We start from the raw sequence: 27,944 nt of genomic DNA, 5'->3' as shown, positions 1-27,944 counted from the left end.
GTAGTGTAGGGTTTTATCAAAGAGTCAGAACTACCCTAGCTCCTCAAAGAAGAGAGCAAGGCTGGCTTCAAACCTCCAGTCAGGAGCATAGCAAACTCCTTGGCTCCTCTGAGAATCAGTGTAACAGTACCCTTCCCTAAAAGCAGTACTAGGAAGAAACATTATGGAAAGAAACTTGTTTTCACTATCAGCCGGAGCAATAAAGTCTGCCCTGCTATTACAATGCTTACGTAGTTGAAGAGTCGTCAAAACCAGGTATCTTGTTTCCACAAGGAAGTGAGACACTTCTACAGAAATATGTGTTTGAGCACAGGGGAAAGGACATAGTGTAGATGTAAGACAGTGCACATTTTATTGCAGACAGGTCACATTTGCATCAGTTAAATAAGGTAAAATGAGTAGCTTCAGCCAGACAAATCCACTTATTCATAGAAGTAGTCTTTTTTAAGATGTAACAATATTTTCCTGATAAGATGGTCTGATTGACTGAAGCACATTCAGCTATTAATTTTTTTTACTGCACCAATAATTAAATTTTTTTTTAAAAATTGAAAACCTTTGGTAAAGTACAAACACAGTTTTAAGATGAACAGGATCAATGTTCTATTCTTACTGTGCTGGGAAAAATAAGTACAGCTCGATAACTGCTGCGATACCTACAAGAGGTTTAATTAGAGTAAGTGAAAGAATTTTAAAATAAACTTTTAAAGCAAATCTAAAAGAAACACACTAATGTCCCAAACACATTTAACAATGAGCAGAAGACTGGTTGTTCCACAGGTATTCTAAATTAAAGACGATTAATTAGTCAACACATCCTTTGTCCAGCCATTACAGATTCCAAAATGGAATGTAATTTTTTTAAACCAAGACTTCTGAATTTTCATATCCATACAGTATTTAAGAAATGTCTATTCCACCATATAAAAAAGCTTTAATGTACTACAAAGTTAAAAACAAAGAGAAAATGGCACAAGCTAAAAGTAGAAAAATACATTGTAAAACATTTATATTTTGTTCCTTACACTGATCAAGATATAACAAAATATTTTAGATTAGACCACTTCCATAAATTCATGGCGTTTTCAGAAGCAGACAGTTACCAACTCAGTCACTGGTTACCCATCAGCCAGCATCCAGCAAAGGTGTCTGACCATTGCAAACATCCAGTATATTTTAAGTTTGTAGAAATCCTGTGTGGACATCAAGCTTTATAAGTACTAGAAGAGTCCAAAAATAACAGAAGTATTCTAAGCTAGGTTTGACAGTCAGTTAGCATCCCTCCTCTGTATAGCAATCAGCCAATCTTTTGTAAGGAATGACTATGGATTTAGGTTGCCCCAAATGTACAGCAAGGACCTGTGTTAGCTCTGAGATGAAGGGGACAGTCCTAGAACACTCTTTCACTTTCATTGCCTTCTCATTTGCATCCCTAAAATTCACATGAACCATGATCCTAAAAAAACAGAGATGATGGGGAAAAGAACAATTTGAAAAAGAAGTATTATCTAATAAATATCAAAAAAGAATACATTTACACACAGTGGTGCTGGACCTAGTGTTAAGCCCTCATTGCAATATTTCTCTCCCCCTGCACGCAGGCCTCTGCTGCAGGCTGGGCTGCCTCTGACCAGCGGGTGGTGCTGGTTGCTCACCAATCACAGCAACATCCTCCCACACCGCCCCCTTCGGCTTTTAAAAACATACATATATATATATAGTTGTCTTTGGAAAATGTATTTGCAGCATCTCCCTAATGTTGTTACCACCAGAGTAGGAAACCGCGACTTTTATAGAGCTTGTCTGGATTAGACATGAGGTTGCAAATATGGTGTAAACAAGTTAGTGGAAGGTCTGTATGTAATGGTAGAAGGTCAGATGGCTATTAAGAAGCACTCTCTTTAAAGTGGTATTAGAAGAAAACCAGATTCCACTTCAAATGGACATGTCTATTACTATTAAAATCTAGTTCATATACATGCATGTATAAATACATCCACCCATGCATGCAAACCCACATGTGTAGCACTGCTACTGGTAGCCTATAAGACTGCTTAGATTTATACCAACTAAAACAAGTTTGCGTTCTCACTTCAGGGCTGGGACATAAACCGGGTTTTACACTCTGGCTTCCTCCTGATAAATTTTGCAGTGCATGGCAGTTTTATGTCTAACTCCAGATGCCACGTTTCCTAGAAAGCAACAATTTTCTGCACCCATGAGGTCTACGAGAATATCAGCTCTCTGTTTTGTGCATAACGTGTTGCAAGATTCAATTGTCCCAATTGGCACTTAAGACTGAAAGAAGAGTTGCACGAGTTGCTACTAAAGTGTAATGACTGTTCCATCTTCCTCGATACCTCCCCTGGGGATAACCAGACTGTGTCGGGGATCAGTTTTTAAGGAACTGAGTAATTTGTGGATGCTGCCGTTGCTTTCTCGGCCAGAGTTGTTGTTGAGCACCAGGTCCCTTTGAAGTCTGTGGCTAAGGCTGCTGCCATTGATTCGAGAGAGGCTACTGGAAGTAAGGCTGTGCAGTTTAGGAATGTTCTGTGGCTCCAGACCACCCTCAATGACAATGTCAGCCTCTTCATCACTCTCCATTTCATCAGGGTGGAAGTTCTGCAGCACGTGGGATGTAGGCAAGCTATGGTGACTAGCAGTGCTGTCTGTAGACTGGCCAGAGCTACCAGACATCCTACTGCTTCGAATAATATTGTTCCTCTGGTTTGCTGGCTTGACTGTGATAATAAGGTTATGGCTGTTGGCAATCATCATGTCTGTGACTTGGTCAAGAGTCTTTCCTGCTACTTCAATACCATTAACTTCCAGGACTTCATCATTCACAGCCAGTAAGCCTGTGCTCTCTGCTAAGCCTCCAGGAACCATGCGAGAGATGAAGATACCAGGTACTTTTTCTAATCCATGAGGAGTAACTCTTACGCTGGTGCCATCGCGAATGTAAAATCCCAACGGTTTCTCACACCCGTGTCGATACAGCCTCACTCTCCTGTGCGTTTCAGGAAGAATGTCCACATCAATTATAGAAGACACGGGTCTAAAATCATGAGGCATGCTAATGTTAATGTGAGGACGCCGGCGGAGGTTGTCATTGCGGAGTGTTACCAGTGCCTTTTTCTTCCTCGATAGTGTGTTGGTCCCAAAATTACTGTAATCCACTTCATCTGAAAGAGAAACAGTACCAATGTATCAATCAGAGAATAATTCATCTACAGGGCATTTTCCTCTTAACTCTGATTTAGTAAAGACACATTCCTACTTCTGCTTACTCTAGCCATTGTTTCACTTCATGTCTCTCAGCACATCATTTGGAATAAATGAGTTGTGTTCAATGACTACCCATATCTCTTCTGTATTTTGAAGGAAAATGACTTCTGATGATCTCAACTCCTGTTCTCGGCTGTGCAGAATGCAATTATTGGCAGATGCAGGCCTGATACACCACCTTAGATGTGAGACCATATTTTAAGAGTCAGATTGTAATTTTACACATAGATCTCAAGTGGGCAAGGAGTGTATACACATTCCTAAACTAAAAGCCTGAATCAGTGAGTATTTTAATATCCAGTACATAGCCTTAACTGATAGCAGACTTTAAGTACAAACGTGAAAGCAGGGTGTGAGAGGGTAGTTGGATGCGAGCTTTTAGCCTAGTCTTTTTCAGTAAGGAATTTACGTTAATACACATCTCTCAGTACAGCACTTTCCCCTTTGGAATATTTCACTTCATTTCAGCTAAATTTGACAGCAATAAAAAAAAAGGTTCTATGTAAAGCAAGCAGCCCGACGGAAAGAGAAGCAAGGAGAAAAAAGCAGTTTTTAGATCCATATGCTAAGGATCACAGAACAGACACGGACTTACACACGCACTCCTGTTCTTGAGAGGAAGACCAATATAACCTTAGCCTTTTTAGGGTCTACTGTTTAAGGAAACGTTTAAATATCTCTAGTGGTATCTCAAGGGCATGTCCAAAGTGATCAACTTTAAATCGGCCAAGCAATACGAGAAGTTATTCTATATAAGCAGCTCAGGTTGCGCTTTGCATAAAAACTAGTCATGAAGTTGTTAATTTACAAAACCACATTTCACACTGAAAATGCCGTGCATATTTTAAACATGAAGCATACGCTAGCTGGAAAACTATTTAACCAAGAGTTTAAGCAAGCTATCCCTTTTCAGATAACCTAGCAGACTTCCAGTTTATTCTGTTGTTGAAGATGAGCAGTAAAATACAAAAGTACAATTAGAGAATTGCCACTAAGAAAATTTTCTCTCTTACAAATTAACCTTGCACAGTATTGCTCTACCTGATAAAGGCTGGAAAAAAAAAAGTGTTAGCAAAACCAAGCTTATCATTACATTTTTATTTCTTGCAAGGTCACATTTTCAAGTCAGCTTTCAAGGTATATTACTGGCAGACTTCAATTAAGTGACATTAAGTCACACAACTCAAAAGAGTGCTAAGCAGCAACCTGATCTAACTAAGCCTGCTTGAAGCAAGGTGTTGGATTAGCTGGCCTCCAGAGGTCCTCTCCAGCCTAAACTATTGTGATCCTACCTAGTCTTCTGGACTGGAAAAAATTGTTTCACTACTTCAGAAAGACCATTTCTGCATCCTCCTGGAACTTATTTACAGTGGTTGTACTAACAAGGAGAACATCACAAGGCATCTAGAAGGTCATCTTGAAGGAAAAGCTTCTGTGAAATAAAGATACTCCTTAGAAAAGCTTGTTGCGTTTAACTTCACATCACCTCTTTTCTCCCAGGCAGTTCAGAGCCACACCAACTGCACAGGTCCTATTGTGTTATTTAGACTGGTGAGGCACAGGACCAAAAGTTCTTAAAATCCACCAAACACATGAAGCTATCAACTGGTTCCTGCAAGCATATTCACAACTGAGACAGTAACTGCGTGGAGATGGCACCTCCTCAAGTCCACCCAGTGAGCAGTCTATCCTTTTGAACACACAAGCCACTTGTGGCAGCTACAGTCAGGTATTTTCCTTCTCTTTCATGAACAGCATCAAAGTCTATGTGTATGTAGATGACTATCTTTTGATGAACGATTTGAAAGCTGGGAAGAAACACTTTTACCTTGTAAAATATGGGTCCACAAGAGATGTCTTTCATCACCACAATCTCAAACACTGCACCCTACTCACTCTCACAAATCACGGATTAATTTTGCCATAATGCTCTGAAAACAACCTGGGGATTCAAATTTAGGATACTCTTTTTCACTTGAAACATACAGAGCTGTAGACTAGTATCAGTGTAACTTAAAAGTCTGTGACTACTTTTACCCCATAGTTTCAGTTTAAGACAGCAATTAAAATTAAATGTGGGTTTGTGTGTTAAAGACTCTTTCAGAACTGGCAAACCAAACTCAAAACAAAAGCTACATCCCTTTAAGACTCGCAACATTAGATTGGCAAGTGCAGTTCATTGCACTGTAGGTAAAAGGAAACACATGCCCTAGTTATCCATCTATTCCCTGAAAGCACCGAGATAACTGCTCTCTCCCTCTCTGTGAGTTAGAATATTAACACTGAATACTTCAAGGCAGAGTTGTAAAAGCTCTACCAAATATTTCACCTGGGAAGATCTGTTGACAACACTGTTTTCTTCCCCTTAAATTAGCAACAACCCAGATAGTTAATTCTCACAACACCTGAGTTTGTGATGATCAATTAGTAAGGTCACTGGTAAGCAAAAGGAGTACGCTGGTCCTCTTTGTCAAACATAGGTGGATCATTTCTCAAGCAGCTTCCTTTGGCTGAACCATCACCAGAGCAATAGCACAAAAGGCATGGTGGTTTTGTGCCCATGACCTCCTTACCTGTGCTCAGCCCACTAATCCGTCTCCCCAGATGACTGCCAGCATTCCTAACCTCTGAGCAGCTTCAAAACAAACACCTCCTCCAATAACAAAAAGCCCGGCTTACCACAAAAATGCTATCTTTTTCCTCCAAACACGTACCAGGCAGAAGCAGGGATTACATTACAAGTCATATAGGCTTCTTTCAATGCTGGGCCATCGATCATTTTTGGATTTAATATTTCAGGACTGGAGCAGATTAAAAAAGAAGCCCATCCTATTGATGACTGGATTTTTCTTAGGATTGCATATGAGAAAGATGAAGTCCCAACTTTAACAGGTGAAACTGTTAAAACTTATTACAGGTTGGAGAAATGGGAACTAATTTGGAAAGCTTCTACAAAACTTCTCCTTCTCCCAAGTGACAAGTAATAGGACATAAGGAAATGGCCTCAAGTTGCACCAGAAGTTCAGATTAGAAAAAAAAAAAATCATAGAAGAAAAATGTTTTTCACCAAAAGGGTTATCAGGCCCTGGAAAGTGGTTGAGTCACCATCCCTGGAGGTATTTAAAAGACAGATAGACAAGCTGCGCAGAGATATGGGTTAGTAGTGGACAGGTACAGTTTGACTCTATGATCTCAAAGGTCTTTTCCAACCAAACAATTCTATGATTCTAGAAAAACATCAATTAAGTTTTTCTAGAACAAGTTAAAGTAGAGAATACATGCCCCTTAACAATACAATGGTTATTACATAACTTCTGTTCAAGATGACCTGCTCACTAGCAGTTCCATTTGTTGGGACTTCACCCTAAAATAAATTTTCAAAAGCCAAACAACAAACTCACAACAAAACAGCCCCACATGCTTCCGCACTATTCAGAGCCATTACTCTTGCTGCAAGGTATCTCTGCTGAAGTTTAACATCAACTGTTGCTGTGGCAGCAAAAATTCATCAATCCCTAGCACAACGGAAAAAAAAAAAATATTTTCTTTCCTCACAAGGGAACTGGCAGAAGTCAGCCAACATCACTCCCTTTTATCAACTGCGTGGTGGTCAAACAGTGGTGTATGATCTATTTCCAGTAATATACTGTCCAGGTGGCACATACCAGACTGACATGAAAACTGTATCATCACATAATTTATGATGGTACTTTTAATGCAGGTCTGTAAAACTTGTTCCTAGGTTTTGAGTTTCTTCACCATATAGGATTGCAAGGAGGGAATGCCATTTTAGCTAATGGAACAGACCAAGTTTGACTCCAGGTCTCAGTGGAGACCTGTATATACCATATCGTACCAGACAGAGCTCATTTTCATGTTTCATTTGTTGCAATATCAAATTCTCCTTTTTGCAGAGAAAAAGGTCTATAGAAAACTACACACATATGAGATGGAGAGTTGCCACTAAGGGGCACATTTGAACAGCCTCGTATTTTACAGTGTCATGTTTTTCTGTCTCTTGAGTAAGGCTGGAGTGAAAGGTTATGTGCAGGTGGCAGAGAGAGAATTAGTCTCTTAGGTGCTGAACATGACCTCTGTTTCTTCAGATGGGGCTGAATATGCAGACGTAATGCTTTCAGACAGTGAGTACTATAAGCTGGATGGATAATCCTGGATTACCACTAAACTCTGGAAGACTTGGACATCAAGTTTACTTGTGCCCATAATTTGCTTCCTATTGAAATACTGTTCCTGTAAAAAGAGGTGAACATTTACCATAGTTTGAGATGGAATCCTCAGCTTTTTAGTTCTATCTTACCCGAAACTGCAACCTGAACCTACACAAAAAAAAATACTGCACACTCTTCTCTAGGCGCTGAATATTATTTCAACTCTTTTCTCCAAAAGCTTTGGTTTTCGGTACATTTTAGGAAATACTCTGTTATCTGGCAAGAAGTTACACAACACCTTCAGTATTTTGGCTGCATCATTTCTGTTAATATGTGCTTATTTTCTTCACTTCCCTCCCACCCACCCCCCTTTTTTTAAAAACACTACCTACTTACCCACGAGGACCTTTCTTTAAAGAAGATATATTCTACAGATGTCATCATGCAGAGATATAGCTGTGCTCAGTGGTGGTTTGTTTGTTTTAAACTGGTGGAACTACCTCCACTTGTCCAGCAACAGTGAAACCCATTAAAGGAGATTATCCTTTCCAAGCATGGATATTTTACTCTCAGAATATTATTTTTAAAGCATAATGTTCAAAGTTACAGACAGTAACATCTTTGAGGTACTTCTCTAGCAATTCTGTAGTCAGCCTGTGACTTTACAGAATACATTGTAACTTCCTGGTGGGCATCATGAATCCTGTAATTAATTCATATAGTACCTAACAGCAGAGAATACTAAAAGGGCTATTTATAAGGGAAAGAAAACTGCTTAGAACATCTCTTTGGCTATAGCCAAAAGAGTATTGTATTTCTTTAACTTACATGAAACAAGAAATTATAGACCTTCTGAAAAAAACACCAGGAGCACCACTCCCACTGCTTGGACAGCTGCTTTTCATAGGAACTGCCTGCCAGAAGAAATACCAAAGCTTAGCCAGATAAGCTTGTATAAACAAGCCGAATTCCACAGAGAAGCAGACTGCCAGGCTCCTATAGGAACAGTTCATTTCAGACTCTACATTTTCAGTGTACATGCACTCATGGCTATTATTTCCTCTGGGAACTGTGGAACATTATTTGACAGCTCTGGAAAGTACTTCAAAGACAAAATTACTTCCACTACGGAGAGCAGTACTTCAGGCAGCTTGGGAAGGAGGCCAATGAGTCATTAATAGCGAAGGGTAACCCCTCCATCCAACATATCTCTATTATTGAGCATTCAAATTAGCAGCAGTCATAAAAGCGTTTCAAGGGAACGTGTCACATTTAACCCTTCTACCTTTCTGTGTCCAGCTACAAAACACTGTCTGTGTTTGACACAAGTTGCATTCAGTGTCTATTTTCTGAGTAAGATCAAACCTAGAGGCATTTGTGAAAGCAACAACAAATAAGCTGGCAGCCTCTCATTTGTCACCTGTAAGGCTGACCACATGCAAAGGGATTTAAAAGGAAACAGATATGAAGTGAACTATGGCTTGGGGGGAGGCCCAGTGCCAATATCACTCATCAAGGAGGAGTGTTTAATGGGGGGAAAAATAAGGTTATCTGAATGCTAACACCACATTCTGGGTTTTACAGGAATACTACAAAATCCAGCGACCGCTGCTGCCACCAACATCTGAGTGAACCAATTTGAAAAACACACAGTAGGTAAAGTAGTAGTAGTTGTTATTCCATCGAAACTCAGGTAATGTATCCCACACATACACAGACATATAAACACACACTCTCACACTCAGTCCTCTTTCCCTTCACATCTCTGCATCATAGGGAACTAGACACAATCTCAGACTACCTAAACTTTACAGCTTATCTATGACATACAACAGGGCTTTTGAAGTAAAACAAGATCAAAAGGCAGAAGTTCAAATCAACAAGAGATCTGCACATTATCCTCGACATCTTTAATCTCAACAGAAATTTCCCCAAATAATTGCACTAGAAAGAAAATCTGAGAACACCATCCTACTTCAGTCTAGACCACAGGAAATCTAGTACACTGCAGTTTTGTGAAAGGCAACCTTCATTCTACAGTGATTCAGTATTAAAAAGATAAATTTGCCTTTCTACTTAGAACGTATTCATTAGTAGGTTAGAATCAAAATCCGAGGAACATAAATGCGTCCCTCTACTCCCAACACTTTCATAAACTTAAAGTATCCCACAGTCTTTCAAGGAAGTGAATGTTATTTGGTTCCTTGGTCTAGTGTGTTACAGCAAGCAAAACAGTTGCATTAGGCTTAGGCTCTCTTTAGTATCAGACATGCACACCACATTTTTAGGCCACTTGCCTTGAGGATGGAGAGAACCCCTGAGGCATTTAGCCTAAGCTGCTGATATGGCCTCCTGCACTTCTCTCTGCTCGTCATCAGAGGCCACTGTTCTCTTGCTGAACGTCTTCCCTTGTCAGCAGAAGGACCTTTATTTTTGACTTGCTACACTTCTCAAAGGAGTAGAAGATGTTGCTCGACCTGCAAGTTTGTCCCATGAAACAAATAAGGCTTTTGGAGAACAGTGCTACCAACTGTAAGCAAGCATCCAGGCTTGTACCTCCCAAAGCTATCCTCACACTCGGAAACATCCAAACCCAGCTTCCCAAACTAGCCCAAAAGCCAGCTACAGGACTCCAAATTTAACAGGTGAAGTTGCTGACGATGTTTACTAGGACTGTATTTACCAGGACTATCAGAATCTTCTTCCTTTAAGTTTCACATGTGACTCCCCATCTACTCTAAACCAAGACAGAAACAGCCCTTCACCCCTTGTTTCCTTCCGCAGATCACATTATGCCGAGGTTATATTATTGCAGCATTAGAAAATCACGGGGTTTGAGCTTTGGCTTCACTGTTTTGGTTTTTTTTTTTGAAAGTAGTTAATATTTCTCTTTTCCTGCAGGGGGCTGGTGGGAAGTCATGTTTCTCTTACACATCTCAGACATCAATCTCTATCATATGCTGTTTAGGAATAAAAACCTGTGCTTCACTCCCCCCTCTACCCCAACAAACACCACCCTCCAAACTATAATTACCTGCAGTCTCTTCAGCAAGTCATCGTTATAAACTTTACAGCTTAAAGTTATTATAAAGCAACGCTTTAATCACTTTATTTCACCTACTCCATTTTTGATCTGCAAACAACACACTATACCTCTTCTATCACTCAGAAGATTAAGAAGTTGAAGGAAGCACCATTTGCTCCCCACACAGGTACAAAAGGACTTGTCTTTCCAAAAGAATGTGTGCATGTTGTGCAAAACAAACCAAAACAAAACTAAGCAAAATTAGAGACCAAACTATAATAACTCTTATGGCACACTGCAGATACCTTAAAAAAACTCACACTTATTAATGACACAAAAAACCCCAACGGATTTTATCAAGTATTCTGTGAGTACTGAACGTAACTGTTTCCCAGCTGGTAGTCAAAAAATAGTTACTTTTTGCACATGTCTAACATTTGGAAGATAAGAACTTGATAAGTTGAAAGACTGAACCAAAGAGCAAATCTGGTAAGGTACCATTCCGTTTTGCACAGCTGCGATATTTGGGGGGAAAAAACCCACCACAAGTAATTAAAAACACAAATTCACCTCTAGATCATATTCATTCAGAACACAAATTTTATACCTCTGATAAGAAACAAAAATTTTCGTCCCACAGCAGTCTCAGAAGAAGCTGCAAATGAAGATTGGAAAGGCAGCACAAAATAAACTTAATGTATTTGTACTAAGACTATACACACAGCCACAGGTCAAAGGAGAAGGTTTTAATGAACGGCAATACTGAACCTCATCAGAACCATGAACCTATAGATCCTGATATTAAAATGAAGCCTTATTCTCTTTTCAGAAGTAACTTCATGAGCATCAAAGGCCATTTCAGGGCCCAAGGAAAACTGAATCTAACCTCCTATTTCACACACTGTCCTCATACTTTCTGCCACACATCCTCCACTTCTCTGCTGGGTGCTTGCCTCTTCTCCAGTTCTGACTGATCCTCCCTCCCCAGCCAAAAGCAAAACTGATATTAATCAAGAATTGTCTGTTATCCTATGTTCAGGTAACTGCTGATCACATTGCCAGAGCATGCAAACAGTTTTTCTATTTGGAAGGAAAAACTATCCCAGAGCTGGGGCTGGAGCTTTGGATAAGGTATACCTGCAGGCCTCCTTGATGACTGTGGCTGAGCAACTAAATTCAGTGAACTTTACCTCCTGCATCTCCTTAGGGTTCTTTTCCACTTTCGAGAAAAATGCAGTGTTGCCAGGACATGAACATTAGAAGACTGAGATATCTCACAACCATAGCAGTGGCGACATTCGATTGCTGTAAGCATTAGATCTGTGAGATACTGGGGTACTACCAAGAAAGACTCTTCTCTTCTGAAGTAATTCTTTCTCATGCATTCTTTAGCTGAGTAACACCTTATTCATCCCAAGCTAGTTCAGACAGGTAAGCTAGGAAGCGCCTTTTAGCTTATATTTCTACATTCCCAGTAAAAATAACTAAAAAAAGAAATCAAAAAATTGTGGAGAAGTCCATATTCAATGAAGATTTATGTCTCAAAGAAATAACCGATGCTCTCTTCTACACTCTTTACCCTGGATTGTTCTAAAAAGCCACTACCACAGCTTCCCAGAGACAGATGTGGTTTTTTGAAGTTAAAATTCTCCTAGGATGCATTTTCTCTTCTCAAAAAAAAAAAAAAAAAAAGGATGCAATCATGTTTTTATAGCTTTACTGTTGTGGTGTGATAATACCACATACATCCTGCAACGGGTGGGAGGGAGAGAAAAACATTTACAGTGCTTTAAAAAGCACTTTTCTAGTTCCTGCCTCCAAATCGGCAGATGGTAAACAAAGTCCAGATTCTCCCTCTTATCACAGAATTAAAAAGGTTTCAAAACAAGTGTGGCATAAGAAATTAATTACAACACTTGTCTTTTAAGTCGCGATCTTTGGGAGTATCCCAAACTTTGTTGGCTGGAGTCAGATTAGTCACAAGATGAACACCCGTCCTGGGCCAGCCCAGCACAGGGCTCCGCACAGCTGCACCCTCTTCCCATCAGCCCCACGCAGCTGCTGCCCTGGATGCCCCAGGCCTGGCAGGCTCTTGTCTCCACCTGCGGCCTCCCGGATACACCCCATGATGCCCTCCTGGCTGGAGCAGTCGTGGGAATCGCACCTCGTGTATCTCGTACATTCTAGTGAGACTGGAACAGGTGGCACTGCCCCAGCACAGACAGGGTTTCCAGTCCTCTGCTCCCCAGGGTGGAGGAAGAATGACCTTCACCGAGCCCTGCTGAAGAGTCGGACGGAGCCACCCTCTGTGCCAAGGGAGTACAGCCAGTGCAAGCCCATGCTTTGGACATGGGAATAACTGGATGCAAAAAGAGCCCTAAGAAGCAAAGCAAAACAGAGCTCCTCTCGTGGTGGGGGACAAGGAAGAATCGACTTCAAGGCACTGCTGGTGCAAAGCAGAAGTGTTGCAAGCCGATTTTACATACATCTATTTAATAGTCTGTTTTCTAATGTAGAGGAGAAGCAGAGTCAAGAGCTCAATCAAATTACTACAATTCAAACAGTGACTTCCCCAAGTTGCCCCTTCAGAGGACAAGGCTGCGCAATCTCACCAATGGAAATCACTGCTGCTTCTAGATACAAAGCAAGCCAGGCAAGCCTCTCTACTGATGACAGGTTGCAAAGCTGACTGCAGAGTGCAAACCAAGATTTTTCCTGATTAAACACAAGAGTACAAGCAAATGCTACTTTTCTTGAGAGCTCCATAGCTACTGTGCAGGTCCAGCCCTGTGCCAGGCAGCGCAGAGCAATTCAACCCTACAGAGAGGGGCTGAGAGGAACTCCCCACTTGGGGAACAAAACTCCGACCCCATCCCTAGTGCAGAGGTGCCCTCAGCCTCTTCCCCCAGACTAAGGAACAGCTGAAAAAAAAAGTCACTCCAAGGAAGGATGCCTGTCTGGGTTTTGCCCCATGCACATCTACTCTGCCACGCTAAGCACACGTTGGCTGTTTCCACTTAGGGAGGAACTCCCTAATGTATCCTTTTTTTTTTTTTCCTTATGCCCAGCATAACAGTGGACATTTAGAGATTAAAACCATATCCCACAAGTTCTCAACATGAAGTTGATCATCATCCCTGTGGCCTTCACCCCCTTACTTGAGTGGCACATTACTACATGGTACCCATAAAACTCTGCTGTGATTGCAGCACTTACCTGGGCTACTGTGGCATGTTACCACCTTGTTTCCTTAGCAGGCACAACAGCAAGAAGCAAGAGGGTCAAGGCAATGTCCCCAACTCTCTTCCTCAAAACAGGAACAAAGTCTTTCCTAACATACAACTACCATGGGTTCTCCAGCTGAGAACAAAATAAAGTTGTTACTTTTAATGTTAGACTAGCAACATCCTTTCCTGGCCAACACCAGAAAGTGAGCAGCACTTAACTCTCACCCCTCCTCTGTCAGGAAAAACTACATGTTTGAGTTACAGGCAGCTTAAAGGGATCATGGTGATCCTGGCAGAAGGATCAGCTGTTAGATTTACTGCCTAAGTGAGTTCCCTAACATTATTTTTATAATGGTGTGTTCTTTTCTCCATCATTGGTTAGGGCACCATGCCTAACTGTGTAGACAAACCTAATTAAAGGCTGCAGCCTGGGCAAACCTTGCACCTGAGGGGATTCTCCAAGAGCTGTGGACATTAGCAGAACCCTGTGTACTTGAGGGGTCCAGCCCTCAGATGACCACTAATTGGACAGTGAAGCTTCTCTTTTCCTAGAATATCCATCACCAATCTGCAAGACTGAAAAAACAAACAAACAATTTTTGAAACACCGCATTACTATTTACGTGTGATAAACTAGTGGCTGGTGTACTTTTTCTTTAAAAAGCGTTTCTTCCTATAAGCACATGATATAAACAAGGGAGTGGCAGACAGGAAGTGATTATTCAGAAATTAAAGAATTAGATCAGGTTCCATGATATCAGAACAAAACATGACACATGGCAAGTGAAGCTGACATTTACTAGCTCAAATATAAAAAACCTCTATTTAATAACCTAATTCAGAGCATATATAAGTATTTTGTCTCCTTAATGAACATCAGTGTTGGCAGCTGCAACCATCAATATGCCCCCTGGGGAGCACAAGTTACTCCATGTATTTCACTAGCAAAGTTTTATCAAACACCACAGCACAGACCTTCAAATTTCTTTAAATGAAAGCCTAGCTCTGCCAGTAAGAGCAACAAGAGTCTGACGGCACTGCTGTTCCAGAGGTGCTAAATGCAGACACTGCTTAAGTTCAGCCCTGGTCTCTGCTAAGAGACATCTCCTGCCATTATGAACAGAGAGAAGGTTTCCAGTGCCACACTGGTACATCCAGTATTCCTGCCACTGGGAATTCCCACCATGATCTCAGTTTTCCTGTTTCACAAGATATAACATTGAGTCATCACCACATCTGCTTGTTAAGTGACATTGTTGGGGAGCAGGGGCAGACACATACCTGAAAGAACATACAGTATTCACAGCCTGATCCCTCCTGTAAGTGAAGTGCATGGACCATGCTGGGATATGGCTTTTCCTGTGCCTGGAAAAATTAAGTTAAGGGCAGACCACAGCCACGCAACTCCTTAGCCATACAGTCCTTAGTGTGCACTGACTGATTTACTACCATTGTAAGTTCCAGAAAAGTCACCTTAAAGGAAAGCATCCCACACAAGAGGGCTAATTACATAAGCATTTTTCATCTGTGAATCCCAAAACGTTAAAAATAAAAATTTATTGTTCATGAGGGACTAAGCTCCCATTAAAATGGTTAAGCCAAAAAACTGGAGAATACATCTGAGGTTATGCAAAGCCCAGCAGCTTTAAAGGAAGGAGGAGGGGTTTGCGTGGTTCAAAGGCAGGAAAGAACAGATGTGGTAAGTTAGGGCTTACTTTCGTTACACTGCATAGGTTGTTTCCAAGAATGCTTTCAACAAAGGCATCCTCCAAATGCAAAAGACAAGTGCTTGCTAAGTGGACTCAGGCAAGGTTTGATACAAGCTGCATCCTGGCCCAGAGACAGTGAACTGCTACCAGTAACCTCAGGTCATCACTTACTTCTCACCTCTAGCTACGAGATGTCCCTCAATCTTCAGTCCCTCCTGCAAGCACCACTGTGGGCTGCCAGTTCACATCTTCACCCCCATATATGAATGAAGAATGAATTAAAAACACCCTCTGCTTTCTTTAGACAAAAAGCCCAGTGTTTCTTTTCATGCTTTTCCTCACCTCTCTCTCTTAAATTGCTAGACAGCACCAGGAATTGGCAAGATCTTTAATAATAAGATTAGGCAGAATTACTAAACCCATACTAAATTCCCACAACAGAAGCCAAATGATGACCAAGACAAAATTTTTTATTTGATAATCTATTCTATCTTCAGAAAAAAAACTGCTCCAAGAACATAAGAAGTGAAGACAAATAGTTATATAAACTAAAAAACACTGAATCATAGGTTGATGTGATCAATGTGTCTTCTTGCTAAGATGCTCTTGGGGCAAATACAAACACTCAGCACTAAGTTGTGCTGTATTTTAACATGTACTCATTAACATTGAAACAGCTTATTTAAAGTCTACCAACTCCACAAAGCTTTGTGGCTGCAATGTAAAGATCAATATTAAAAACCAATAACTCTCTCTCAGGGTTAAAAAAGAAGTTTGTGTTGTGCTTACATTAAGCCTGACAGACACATTTAAAGGCAGCCATGAAGAGAAGTGCAGAACCTTTGTGTTCAGTACAGCACTTGGGAGGCATAGCATCAACACGGCACACCACCTCCGGCAGAAACTGAAAATATCCCAGTGCTGAGGAACAGATAGAGCATCAAGGAGACAGGTTAAACAGGTTTCTAAGTTAATAACACCTGCCCTTGGCTTAGCAGCTAACACCACATTAATCCACGGAGCTGGAGTGAAGAAAAAATAAAATGAGGGGTTGGATTTTTTTTTCCCCACAAGCTTCTTCTTCCTTTGCCCATCTAGAATGTATTTATACGCTCAGCTCCAGTTTTTCCTTCTAGGTGGATGCAATTTAAAATCCACATCACCATGCTAAAACTCTACACAAAACAGCTTATCTTGCCTTTGTCTGTATCAGTTCATTTCACACAAGTCGGGCCTTTGGCTGTGGCAAGTCAAATGACAAGCTAGTTGAAAGGAATCAATCTCAAGCACTTAATCTCCACCTTTTAATACACAGACACAGTGCTGAAAGTTTAGGAAAGAAAATCGGGAAAAAGAAAAAGGCTGTGGCTATGAATCACCTGCTTGTCTGGGCAAGAAAGAAATCTGGAAAATCCTGATTCTAAGAGTACCCGAAGCATACTGAAAGACTGGCAAGGCATTCAAGACCAGCTAGGCCTTATGGATATCAAAAAGCCAGTCAATGGAAGGGAGAGTCTCATTTGTGACACACATTTTTCTCCTCAGAAAGCACCACCGGCCTATTTAGTTTTATGCCTCTCATGTCAGATCAGTCAAAGGCCAACGTAACGTCAACACGTCAGATCTCGCATCAGCTGCTTGCCTAAACAACTGGGGAAATGGTTTTAGCTGAGCTCTGCTCTTTCACTTGCTTCAGATTGTTGTGTTAAATAAAAAGTCTTGCTCTTCTGTTACGCAGCCCACAGGAAGCAAGGAGGAGATTCCTAGCTTTAAAATCATATTAGTCAATAGCTCCCAGTGCTCTCACCGCTGCTATGCACAGAGCCAGCACTGCTCTGTCTGTTTGACAGGCTGTGGGAGGATGCTGTGTAGGAGACTCATCATGTTATGCAGAGTCAGCCCAAGCTCCTTCACAATGGGAGCTTTCTGCAGGACTGCAACACAAAAACCTCCCTAAAACTACAGGACCATCTGAATAAATTTCCCAAACAGAGAGCCAGCCCCGCAAAAATCCACTTGATAAACAAAAGACTACCCAGCAAGTTACTGGATATCGAGATGTGTCACCTTTGGGCTCACCCCAACCCCTAACCTAACAAATAAGTAAAAAGTATTATTATTGTCACCCCCAAGCTTAGACTTAGGAATTTCCATCTTGGAAGTGCTACAAGAAGTGAGTCACTCTATATACCTTGGCAGTGATTTACAAGCCAACAGGGAATATCCAGAAGGAAACAATGTCACCAGTTGGTGAGGCAGCTATGTTTACCAGCTTAAACTAGTTTGTGTTTCAGTACTTCTAGCTAAATATAGCAAATAGCAAATCTCCAATTCAAGTCACAAAGCTATCAGCAGTAATTTACAACTTAATATGCCTGAAGATTAGAGATCTTTAAAAGTTATCCCAGTTGCTGAAGAAAAAAAATTAGATATTAGGATCGCACAAAGTGCTGAGTTCTTTTGAATACTTGTATTGCCCTTGCCCGATCTCCGCAAGGTCTTCAGCAGAGCAGGAGGTTCAAACACTGAAGATGTGTTTGGCGTGAGCCAGAGCAACTGACACCTTGCTATCTCTCTGGGCAGTGTGAGGAAGCCAAAGGAAGCCTTCACAAAAAGAAGCCTTCAGGCGTGGTGGCACAGGGCACCCACAGGGACAGTAACTATAGCAGCTCAGCGTAGACAGGAACAGGGTGGGGAGCTGCCAGCCTAAGTGACTTCAACAGCCTGAGAGGACCTAGCTTTCTGAAGCTAAAGCTTACTATTGTAAAGGATTTGCAAGGTGTGAGGAAGCTAGTTAGAAATTGAAAAAAAAAACCAACAACAAAAGAAAAAAGAAAAGAAAAAACCAGCCAAATCCATTCTATGCTGATCTAACTAAGTTTGGAGAGAGGTATCAATAAATGAGACACTAAATAATTAAAAGGTCTTTTTGTGTGTCAAATGAGATGCAAAATACTGTACAATATGGCAACAAGAATAAACTGAGGAACTAAGGGCTCTCAATATATCTGTTCACTACATAACATCTAGCAATTTACACACTTGCGTCTGATAAGCAGTGTTAAAGGTGCACTCCCGCACTTATGGAAGTCTTCCTTACTTCACTCCAAAATAAACCCTTCATGTGGCTTGACCTTTGAAGCACACGGTAAGAGGACCAACAGAGAGCCAGGCTTATGGCATGGTAGAGTTTGGATGAACATCAGACCAAAGGCTGGCTAAGAAGCCATGAGAATACCATCAAGCAGCCACCTGAGAAAAGGTTTATTAATTGACCACGGTCCTTAAGCTGGTTTTCCTCTGTCTACTTCTAACAGATCTGTTATCATCAGAGATTTATTCTTTCCTGAGCATGATGACTGCCTTCAGTACCAGAAATGCTTTATAAATGGTGAAAGCTGGACACTTGCACAAGCAAGGACCACATGCTTCAACTGTGTATTTTCAAACAAATGATTTGCAAAAAAATGAGGATGCAAACCTCTTCCACGACACTGATTCAGAAAGCAGGAGATACACTTTAACACCTCCTCCCCAGCCGAAGAAGTTTTATAACTATCCGACAACAGACTACACAAACATCCTTTCTAGCTTTTTTATTTGTGCATATTATTGCAAGTCTATAGAATGCTTTCCTTAAGGCTTTAAATGGAAGAAAGTAATAGTGAACACAAATTCTTCCCCTCTGGAATTTATAGATGCCCTATCAGCTGCTAATGGTTAACAGGCAGAAACAAAGGTGGCATATGTTTTTAACACTGCAACCCCAAAAAATCATTAAATAAAAGCTTTGCAAGAGCCTCATTTTCTTTTAATAACATGCTAGGTCTCTGTTGCACACTTGGTGAGGCACTTTAAAAATCCTCATTTTCTAAGCAGACATAAACTGCATCTTTGCAAATACAAGACACTGTCTTATGAGGAAACAGCTTTCTGAAGTTTGTTTTAAGATTTTGATTTTTGAGGTTTCAGTGCATGGGGCAGCACACAAAGTATCCCTAACTGGCACTCACAGTTACTGCAGATTGTATTAGTTGCTCATGCAGATATTACAGCTGTCAGCACACATGTACCACGGACTACAATTATTTGCAGACTCTTCAAAAAAAGTCTGCCCTTGTACAATAATGTTCCCACTATACCCTTTTCAAGAAATCACTCACGTTACAATGGAGATAAATGGATGCAAGTGACCATCTTGCTAAAGGATTTACAACAGGAGTAACTTGCAGAGTTTGAGAACTTGGCATAGACAGAACTTTTACACAGCAAGTTCTCTTTAGATGACTCGGCTGCCACTGAAACAGGCTGAACTCTGAGCCACAATTCCTCTCACGGGGGCTTTGCCAGCTCTCATGCCTACTGCCAGTTTTCACCAGCTCAGCAGCAGCTACCACCTGAGAAACCTTTTCCAAATTCAACTTCTATATCAAGCCTTGCAGTCTGGGGGCAAGGTAATGCAGCCAAACAGCAAGAAAATTCAGACTTCTTGCACTATGGATCACAATGTCTCAGAATGAGGGAGTTCTTTTGTTCCTATGAATTTACACTAGACCAACACTGATAATTTCTTTCAATTCCTATAAGTAGGGAAGGCCACATTAAAAAAGAAGAAATGTCAGGCTTCTTCCCTCCTTCAACATTTTTATTTTCTGCTCTTCACATCTCTAACAGAGCAGGAAAGCAAGCTGTTGCTCTGTCTCATCCGTTGTCATTCTCTGCCAGCAACACAGCCAAGAAATTCCAGCTCTAAAATTTACAGACTGCATTATACCATGTCAGCACCTCTGATGGAAAAAAATATACCAGATTCTCATCCATCCTTCAAACAAATTCCAGAGGAAGTCATGCTGTTAGTTAGTGGGGTAGAGAAATGGAGGAATTCCTGTTTACCGTGAGACTTGAAAACTTACTTGAGAGGTAACCATCAATTAACATCTAACACATGAAATACTGACACAAATTGGTGTGGTAACACATATGCTTATCTAGAAGACCAACCTAAACTCTGTTGACGAAGAATCACTGTAGAAGGCTTCACAGCGACTAACATGAGAGGAATGGGACATGCAGGAAAATATTGCTCATTGCTTGTTTAGGGTAGTAAGTGATACCAGAGAAGAGACATGGCCCCATTCTCTGAGAGGACACCTGTGCAGAAAGGCGTTTGCTACGTCATGCCATTGCTCTCCCAAATATCACTGTTGGGGCTCAAACCGCTACACAGATTACAATACTGGGCTGCCAGGAACACAGAGACTTCATCTCACAAAAGCTATGAGCTCTCATTTTATTTTAGGACAGGCTTGATTTTGTGATGATCTCTTTTAAACACGCTATGTTAGTCTTACACATCTCCTGCCCTTCCAGCTAAATCACTAAACTCTTCGCTGGTTGTTGGCTCACTAAGAGGTACCTTAGACTTGAAACTCAAACCTGACCATGTACAAATATAGGCAGAGTCACTGTAGTTTCCAAGTGCAAGAGTCAAATAATGCTGGCAAAGCTGGGACTGCCATTGCAAGAACATACCTAACATCCCACAGCTGTGGGCTTCCACATGCTCCAGCCAGAGCTGAGCACAGCCCTGTCCTATTCTCAGTCAATTTATCGCTGCAGAAAGAGGAGAGGGGAAGTAGACACTGTGGTTCTTCTCTTGAGTACTTCCACCCACAAATAAAAGCCAGATTCATACTCAGTATTGGGAGCAATGAACACCTTCTCAAACGCAGGTCACCACACCTCTCACAATCAAGGCAGTGAAACCCTCAGAACAGTAACTGGCTCATTACAGAGTGCACACACACCAGCTCTGAATTCTAGTTTTTCACAGAGGGCCAATTCGTACTGATAGCACAGCTTTGCAAAACCCACACAACAGGCTCAGTTTGAACTCTCCAACGGTTCCAACTTCCCATGGACATACCTGATCTTTGCTAACTAAACTCCACCCTTCACTCTTTCATCCTGACAAACAACTAGGTTGTCCAGGATGCTCCCAAGCTGATAAGCAAACTCCTTTTGATTACTGCTGATTGCATCAATACAAGCAGCGTTTCAGCAGCTGGCTTCGCACAATACAGAAAGTTTGAGGGAGAAAACAAAAACCATACCAATAAAAACAGGGCCACTGATAGCTGAACCACCTGGAGAAGCAAATAATTTGCCAGCTATTGGCCTGATTCACCCTGCTCATGCAGCAACCCTTTCTGTCTCATCTCTTCTGATAGGCGTCTTCAGAGCAGGAATTGCATCCACGTTTTCAGTATATTGAGTCTTGCAATTCTAATTACAACATAGAGATTGTTCCAGCTTGTGTGTGGAAGAGAGAATGCTTGCAAAGACAGCACTGGTTTGTAAACAATCTTCAAAAATTTCCTGTAAAAAGAATGCAATATTTCTCATATATACACGAAATATATATGTTCATACATACATATGAACGCACATATCACAATTTTCAGTCGCGCCTTTTCATTTGTTTTGGCCCACTGCTGTCTGGAAGACACTATATCAAACATTTCATAGTTTCCAAATCTAGGCCAAACAGGCCTAGAGACAATCTAGATTTAATTCAAAAAGCAACTTTGCCTGAACTGAACTTTGCTGGTGATTCCACTTGTGAAGAGACTATATGGAAAACACAACTTGAGAAGCAGTAGGAAAGAAGTACTGATACTATTAAGCTCTGCAGAAGGGCTGAAAACAGACATGCAAGTCGCAAATATCCATCCTGTTGTTAGTTTAGTTGGAATGACAGATTCCATCCATGAGCAATTTCAACATGCATCTCCATGCCTCACACTACAAGTTAAGGTCTCTGACTGAAACCTTTATACATCTGCCATACACAAGGTTGAATTTGGGCAGACTTCTTGTCCATTATTCTACCTGGCTTTTGTTGCTAATTCAATGAGACCTTGACTCTATTTTCTCAGGCTGCAGTAGGCCATGCCATGGCATAAACTTAGCTTGATCTCAAGATTGCTACAGCAAGCCAAACCCATTGCTGTATCTTCTTCCAGTTAGGATAGTGGTTTTTGTAGCCAGGTAAAAGTGCTTCATGCTTGACAGCCACTGAGCAATTGGGAGGAAGTCACTGCTAGTCCCTGCAGGTCACTGACTATGGCTTTTAGCCTCTCCCTGTGGGATTCTAGAGGTTTAGGATTCATTAGATTACTGAAACAGCAGTAAGGTGGCCAGCAGCTCCACAGACCAATACCAGAAAAATTATTTTCACCTTAACATTTCCTTGACTGTAGGATACCAAATGCATTAACTGGTTCTTCTTTCCAGTACTCCTACCTAAACAAAAATTTGCAGGCTAAGTCAATTTAGTCAGCCTTCTCTCAAAATTACTACCATGAAGTCCCCTCTTCACTCTCCTCCTGCTCCCTTCCCAAGAAGTTCCTGGGATGACAGAAAAGGATCACATAAATATTTGGGGAGTACAGGATTATTTCATGCAGTCTATGTGCAAGTTTATAGCAGAAGGCCACCAATTCAGGACCAAGAAGTTATAGTGCAAGCTGAAAACATTGGTCCTTAGAGGGAAATAGTTCCCATATTGTCTTAGTATAAAAGCCTCAGCCTAGCCTTTTTCCAAGCCTAATTTTGCAGGCTTTGCTTCCGAAAGGATTCTGTTCAAGTCAAGAGAGGCCTGTTAAACAACATCAAAGATGTATGATAGCTCGATATCAACTATTTCTGTATGCCTTTACAATAATCAGCAATCTTATGGATGTTATCACCTGACTATAGAGACACCACCTCTGTGGAGCTACTGAGGAAAGGAGGCAGGAAATAAAGTCATGCTTTTTGCTTTGCAGATAAGGGACTTAAGGAAAAACACTTGAAGGATCATTAACAAATATCCCAAATATAGTGTGCTAGTAATTGACTGTCCATCTGTCCTGGTTTCAGAATAAGTCTTTAAAACTTCTCAGCCAGTCCTCAAGGAGCCCCAGATCAAAAGGACAGTGAAGAACATCTGCTCTCATCAAACTCCTCCTGGGAAAAGAAACGTACGTGTACATACACACGCTGGGGCATAGATAATGAAAAGCTCTGCAGAGTACTCCCTGAAGCTAGGCCATGTGGCTAACATCAGAGGGACAGCAAACTCTGCACAGAAGAGGCCTTTAAAATAAGACCTCTGACTGCACGACACGCACTGCTTACTCTGTTACTGGCCAGCAACTTGCTCCAAAAGGATGACTGCTGCCTGCGCAGCTGCTCGTAGCCTTCCAGAATAAAAAGGGAGACGGTCCAGATTTACCGCTCCCAGAAGTAATTCCGAAGTACTCAAATATAGGGCTATAACCCAGACTCTGCTCTACATATGTGAGATCTTCCCAGTCCAGTCTGCAGAGAACTGACAGCAAGTTACTTCAGTATGAGCAGAGGGATCTGGAGCAGGGACAGTGCCACAGCTCTTCAACTATCTGGTCAAATTTTGAAGTGACATCTTTTAAAGAAAAGAAAGGTTTGCATCTGACATCAAGTGGGATCTGGAGTCAGAGCAGATAAAAGACAGGGTTGTTTGTCCCAGGAGGTTCTGACAGAAGCTTAAAGCAATGCTTATGTTCTGTCCAGCATCTCTGACTGAGGCCAGCAGAGCCATAGTGATGTGCCAGCAGATGAAAGCAGTGTTAAGTGCTACTGTGGAGGGAGCAGAAAGCATCTGAGCATCTGCTGACCTCACTAAAGCAGTGGCCACTTAAGTAAAAGAAAAGTCTTCCAGAGAAACAGCAGCAAGCTCCTCAGACTGTCAAGCTTAGATATCCACTCAAAACATCTGGATTTCATAGCAGAGGAGTACAAGGCAGTAGTCCAGTGTATATACAGAGAACCAAAGGCTGTCATGGACACTCAGTCATAGAGCTATTTAAAGTAGTACAAAAGGGAAAAAGAGAAAGAATCAAAATCAACTGGAAAATAGGAGGGAGGCAGGGTGTGTGTGGTGTCAGTGCTGAGCAGATGACTACAGTACAAGGAAAACTGACTACCAAAAAGAAGCACCAAGAAGATTTTGAAGAATCAACATCTTTATAGTCCTAGAAATCTGTTCACAGAGGAAGAAGACAAGAAAACAAGAAGGTCAGGCTTCAGATTATGAGGTAGAAAGAGCACTATGGTCAGCACTGAGGAAAGCTGAAATTAATTATTTGGGAGAAGAAGGAACTGAAACTATTGCTAAAGACTGAGAGGACCTCTGTAAATAGACCTAAGTTTCCTCAGTCATCTCACTTCAGTCTGAGATACGCTTCCCTTAGTGCAGATTTCAGGCAGCAGCTGAAGAAAAGTTGACAATTCACACCATCTAGACACAAACCACTCATTTATTAGTACCCTCTCTTTCCATTGCAGACGGTGTTCAGGCACAAAACTCTATTCGAACCTAACACCAAAACTTTTTATTTTCTCCCCTAGAAAAAGAAATATTTTATCTTCAAATGATACATTAAGAACTCTGTTTGGCAAGGTATCCATCTGCTGTGACTAGATTTACAGCTGTCATATGTCATCTTCATTGAAGTCAGTGGAGCTGCAGCTGGATCTACCTCACGAGCTTCACTGTTTAAACATCACAGTCTGAGGTTATGTCAGGTTGCAGATAAAAATACTATCTATCAGAGATTTATCTATTTTCTATCAAGACAGTGAATCTTGGCTTTTGTTTTAGGTCAGGTCATTAAGGTCTGGGTCTACACTTCTGTGACCCTCTTTCTGGTTTGTCTCTTGGCATACGTCAAGGGACTTGCAAGCCTTTCACTGAGCCAGGTTTGAAATACAGCACTCAGATCCATCATGAAATTCTACTTGTTAGGGCCAGTTTGGGCCAATTAACTCACATTATGTGGTGGAACTTCACAATGTCATGAAGCTCACTGGAGCTTCACAGTCCCTTCAGTGTCTCAGGAATCACCAGCTTCTTAAACAGCAGAGAAAATTACTTCCACACAGCAGTTATTTCAAGCTTCCCGACTCCATGAAGATGAGTTGCTTGAGATAACATGAATGGCCCCGAATGCTTTCTGCTCAAGATAACTTTATTCTCACCTTTCAGCAAAATACCTCAAGGGCACCAAAAAGCTGCTGCTTCTGCCTGATCTGGAAGCCTTCAAAGTTGGCGCCCACCATTCAGAATATAGCACAAACCACCCCTTGCAACCTTACAGTGTTTTAACAGTTTTAACCTTTCTAGAAACAAGTGCTGAGATGTCCTCCCTGAGCAATTCCCAGGATGAGCTAGGCAGCAGTATCTACAATGAAGATTTATGCCTGGCAACATGTAGACAGGTAAACTGCGTGGCCTAAAGTCTGCAAAGGTGTTCAAGGAACAGTGCTTTCTTTGTAAGCTCTTTTGCCTACAAGGAAAGATCTATCACATCTTGTCTGTGTGACCTCTCTGCGAAGACTAAGCATAATTTAAAAGTGGGCAGAAGCTATATCACCTCACCTCTGCCACTGAAAGACAGCACTGCTTAAAACCAGAACAGATATAGAATCTCCAACACAGCAACATGCTTCTCTTTGCCACTTAAGTGACTGAGTTGTACCATACCACTTCTACGGCAGAGCCTAAAAACAGATTGAAGGCAGAGGAGACAGGAAACTGCGCCATTGGCTGTGTTGGACCCAGTAGAGAATTCTTGCTCCTTGCAAAGATGAGACCACAGAAGAAAATTTCTAAGTGTGCACAGTAATGTTAGGTGTAGGGAGTAAGGAAGAGGGTGGTGGGGGTGGTGGTAAATGATGATCTCATGCAGCTATCAAGAAAAACAGGAGGGAAGGAGAAGAAAGAAAGCACACTTGACGGACATGTTAAGAGATGTCTGAACAAGAACAGGGTTGGCCCAAAACCACACTGCAGTCTCTTGGGAGCAGTGGAAGTAAAAGCAGTTCTGCAACTAAAGGCTTATCAATCACTCGTGTGTGTGCGCTTTATTAACTCCTAAGAAGAGTGATGTAAAAGACAGGAATGAAAGGATGACTCTTACAAGCTCTCAACAGACAGGAAGAGGTCAGCAGATACAGGCAGAGTGGGCAGCCTAGGAAGTGGTGTGACCATTATGTTTGGGAAAAGCCAAGATGTACAAAATGCCCATGTGCCATACTGCTGCCTGGAATGATTTTTATCTCTCTTTCCTTTGAATAACCAGTGTTACATTGCTGACTCCCTTCATATTCCCACTTACATCAGACTCTCCCAAAACATCCTTTCTTCTTCAGGAGTGATGACTGCTAAACTGCAACAGTGAAACAAGCAGCTGCTGAAGGAAGGATGCACTGTCTTCAGTTCATTTACAAGTTATGCAACTCAAAAGAGAACAATTCACAGAGTCATTCTCTGGAGCAGAAGAATGAGAATTAGATGCTGAACTATCACCATTATTTTATTATGCACGTTTGGATCCACAACTCTAGCAATCTAGAAGAGGTGGTCAACTTTTTAGGGAAAAAAAGCAAGCCAGCTAACACTAGGTTACAGACTTAATCCTACAAAAAATGACACCACCTTGCGAAAACATTCCAGCCTAAGCTTGTTTAGGTAATTAAGACAAAAGATCTTCCACCCTACCTTTGCTATAAGGTATTCCAGTACAACTGTACCTAACATTTAGCCTCAAAACATGCCCATTCAAGTTTGGATACTGGATTCAACCCACTTAAAAATTCTTCTGCATAATTTGAAAAACTAAGCCTATACTTCATTAACAGCTGGTTGCTTAGCATTAATCAGCCATTTCACGGCTCTCCCACTGTCCTTGTAGCCAGGGGCTGAAAGTATTCATTATAAAAGTCACTCAGTTTATAAAGTTTTGTCACAGGATAAATATGGTCATGACTTAAGATTCTCAGCAAGCCTTTCCTGAGTCAGCACCTGGCCCACTCCCTTCAGCGAGTGCCTGCCCAAGCCCAGCTACGCTACTCCATGAATGCCCACTTCAGCTCTTATTTCTGCTAAAACTGCTCTATCCTCACCCAAGCAGGATTTCCTGGGTGTTATAACCCCAACACTATGGCATAGAAAATGTCTGTAAAGATGTAGCTATAGATCTAAATCAGTCTTCAGTGCTCCAGGAAGTGAAAAAGTAGACAACGTTGATTTAGTGTTTGTTATAGTTCATTTCTGTTTCAATATATAATTCTCTAACAACACTCCAGACAAGCACAGTACACAGACAAGTAGCAGCACAAGCCTCTCTTATACAGTTCTTCCTCAACTCAGAAGCAGCAGCACCAGAAGGACAGGTAAGGTATTTCCCAGCTTTCAGGCTCGAAGGGAATTCCACTGACTACATGTGTCCAACCCCTGAATACCACACTTGATATCATAGGTGGCCTCCTGAAGCCAGTTAGATGCTTTTTTCCACTTTGCATCCTGGAAGGGTCACCAAAAGCATCCATGCTCCATTGATTAGAGACTATTTGAGCTGCCGTATGGGTGTACTTCTGGTCAGTTCATAGGCATTTATTCTCATGCCAAAACAAGCCTTCAGTTTCTTCATCTCCTTCCTCT

At 41.4% G+C, this 27,944-nt stretch overlaps 1 protein-coding gene across 1 annotated transcript in view; it reads right to left on the bottom strand.

Annotated features, from left to right (window-relative positions):
* Nucleotides 1-347: 347 nt before the first annotated feature.
* PARD6G (par-6 family cell polarity regulator gamma) overlaps nt 348-27,944 on the bottom strand; it is a 64,868-nt gene continuing 37,271 nt past the window's right edge. The window contains exon 3 of the mRNA XM_054060668.1: nt 348-3,185. Within this exon, the coding sequence (XP_053916643.1) occupies nt 2,326-3,185 (860 nt within the window). The 3' untranslated portion in view covers nt 348-2,325. The remainder of the gene's footprint in view (nt 3,186-27,944) is intronic.

Source organism: Cuculus canorus, chromosome 2, assembly GCF_017976375.1.
Source record: "Cuculus canorus isolate bCucCan1 chromosome 2, bCucCan1.pri, whole genome shotgun sequence".
NCBI lineage: Eukaryota > Metazoa > Chordata > Aves > Cuculiformes > Cuculidae > Cuculus > Cuculus canorus.
The sequence above is the reverse complement of the archived record's forward strand: the minus strand, read 5'-3'. Positions and strand labels throughout refer to the sequence as shown.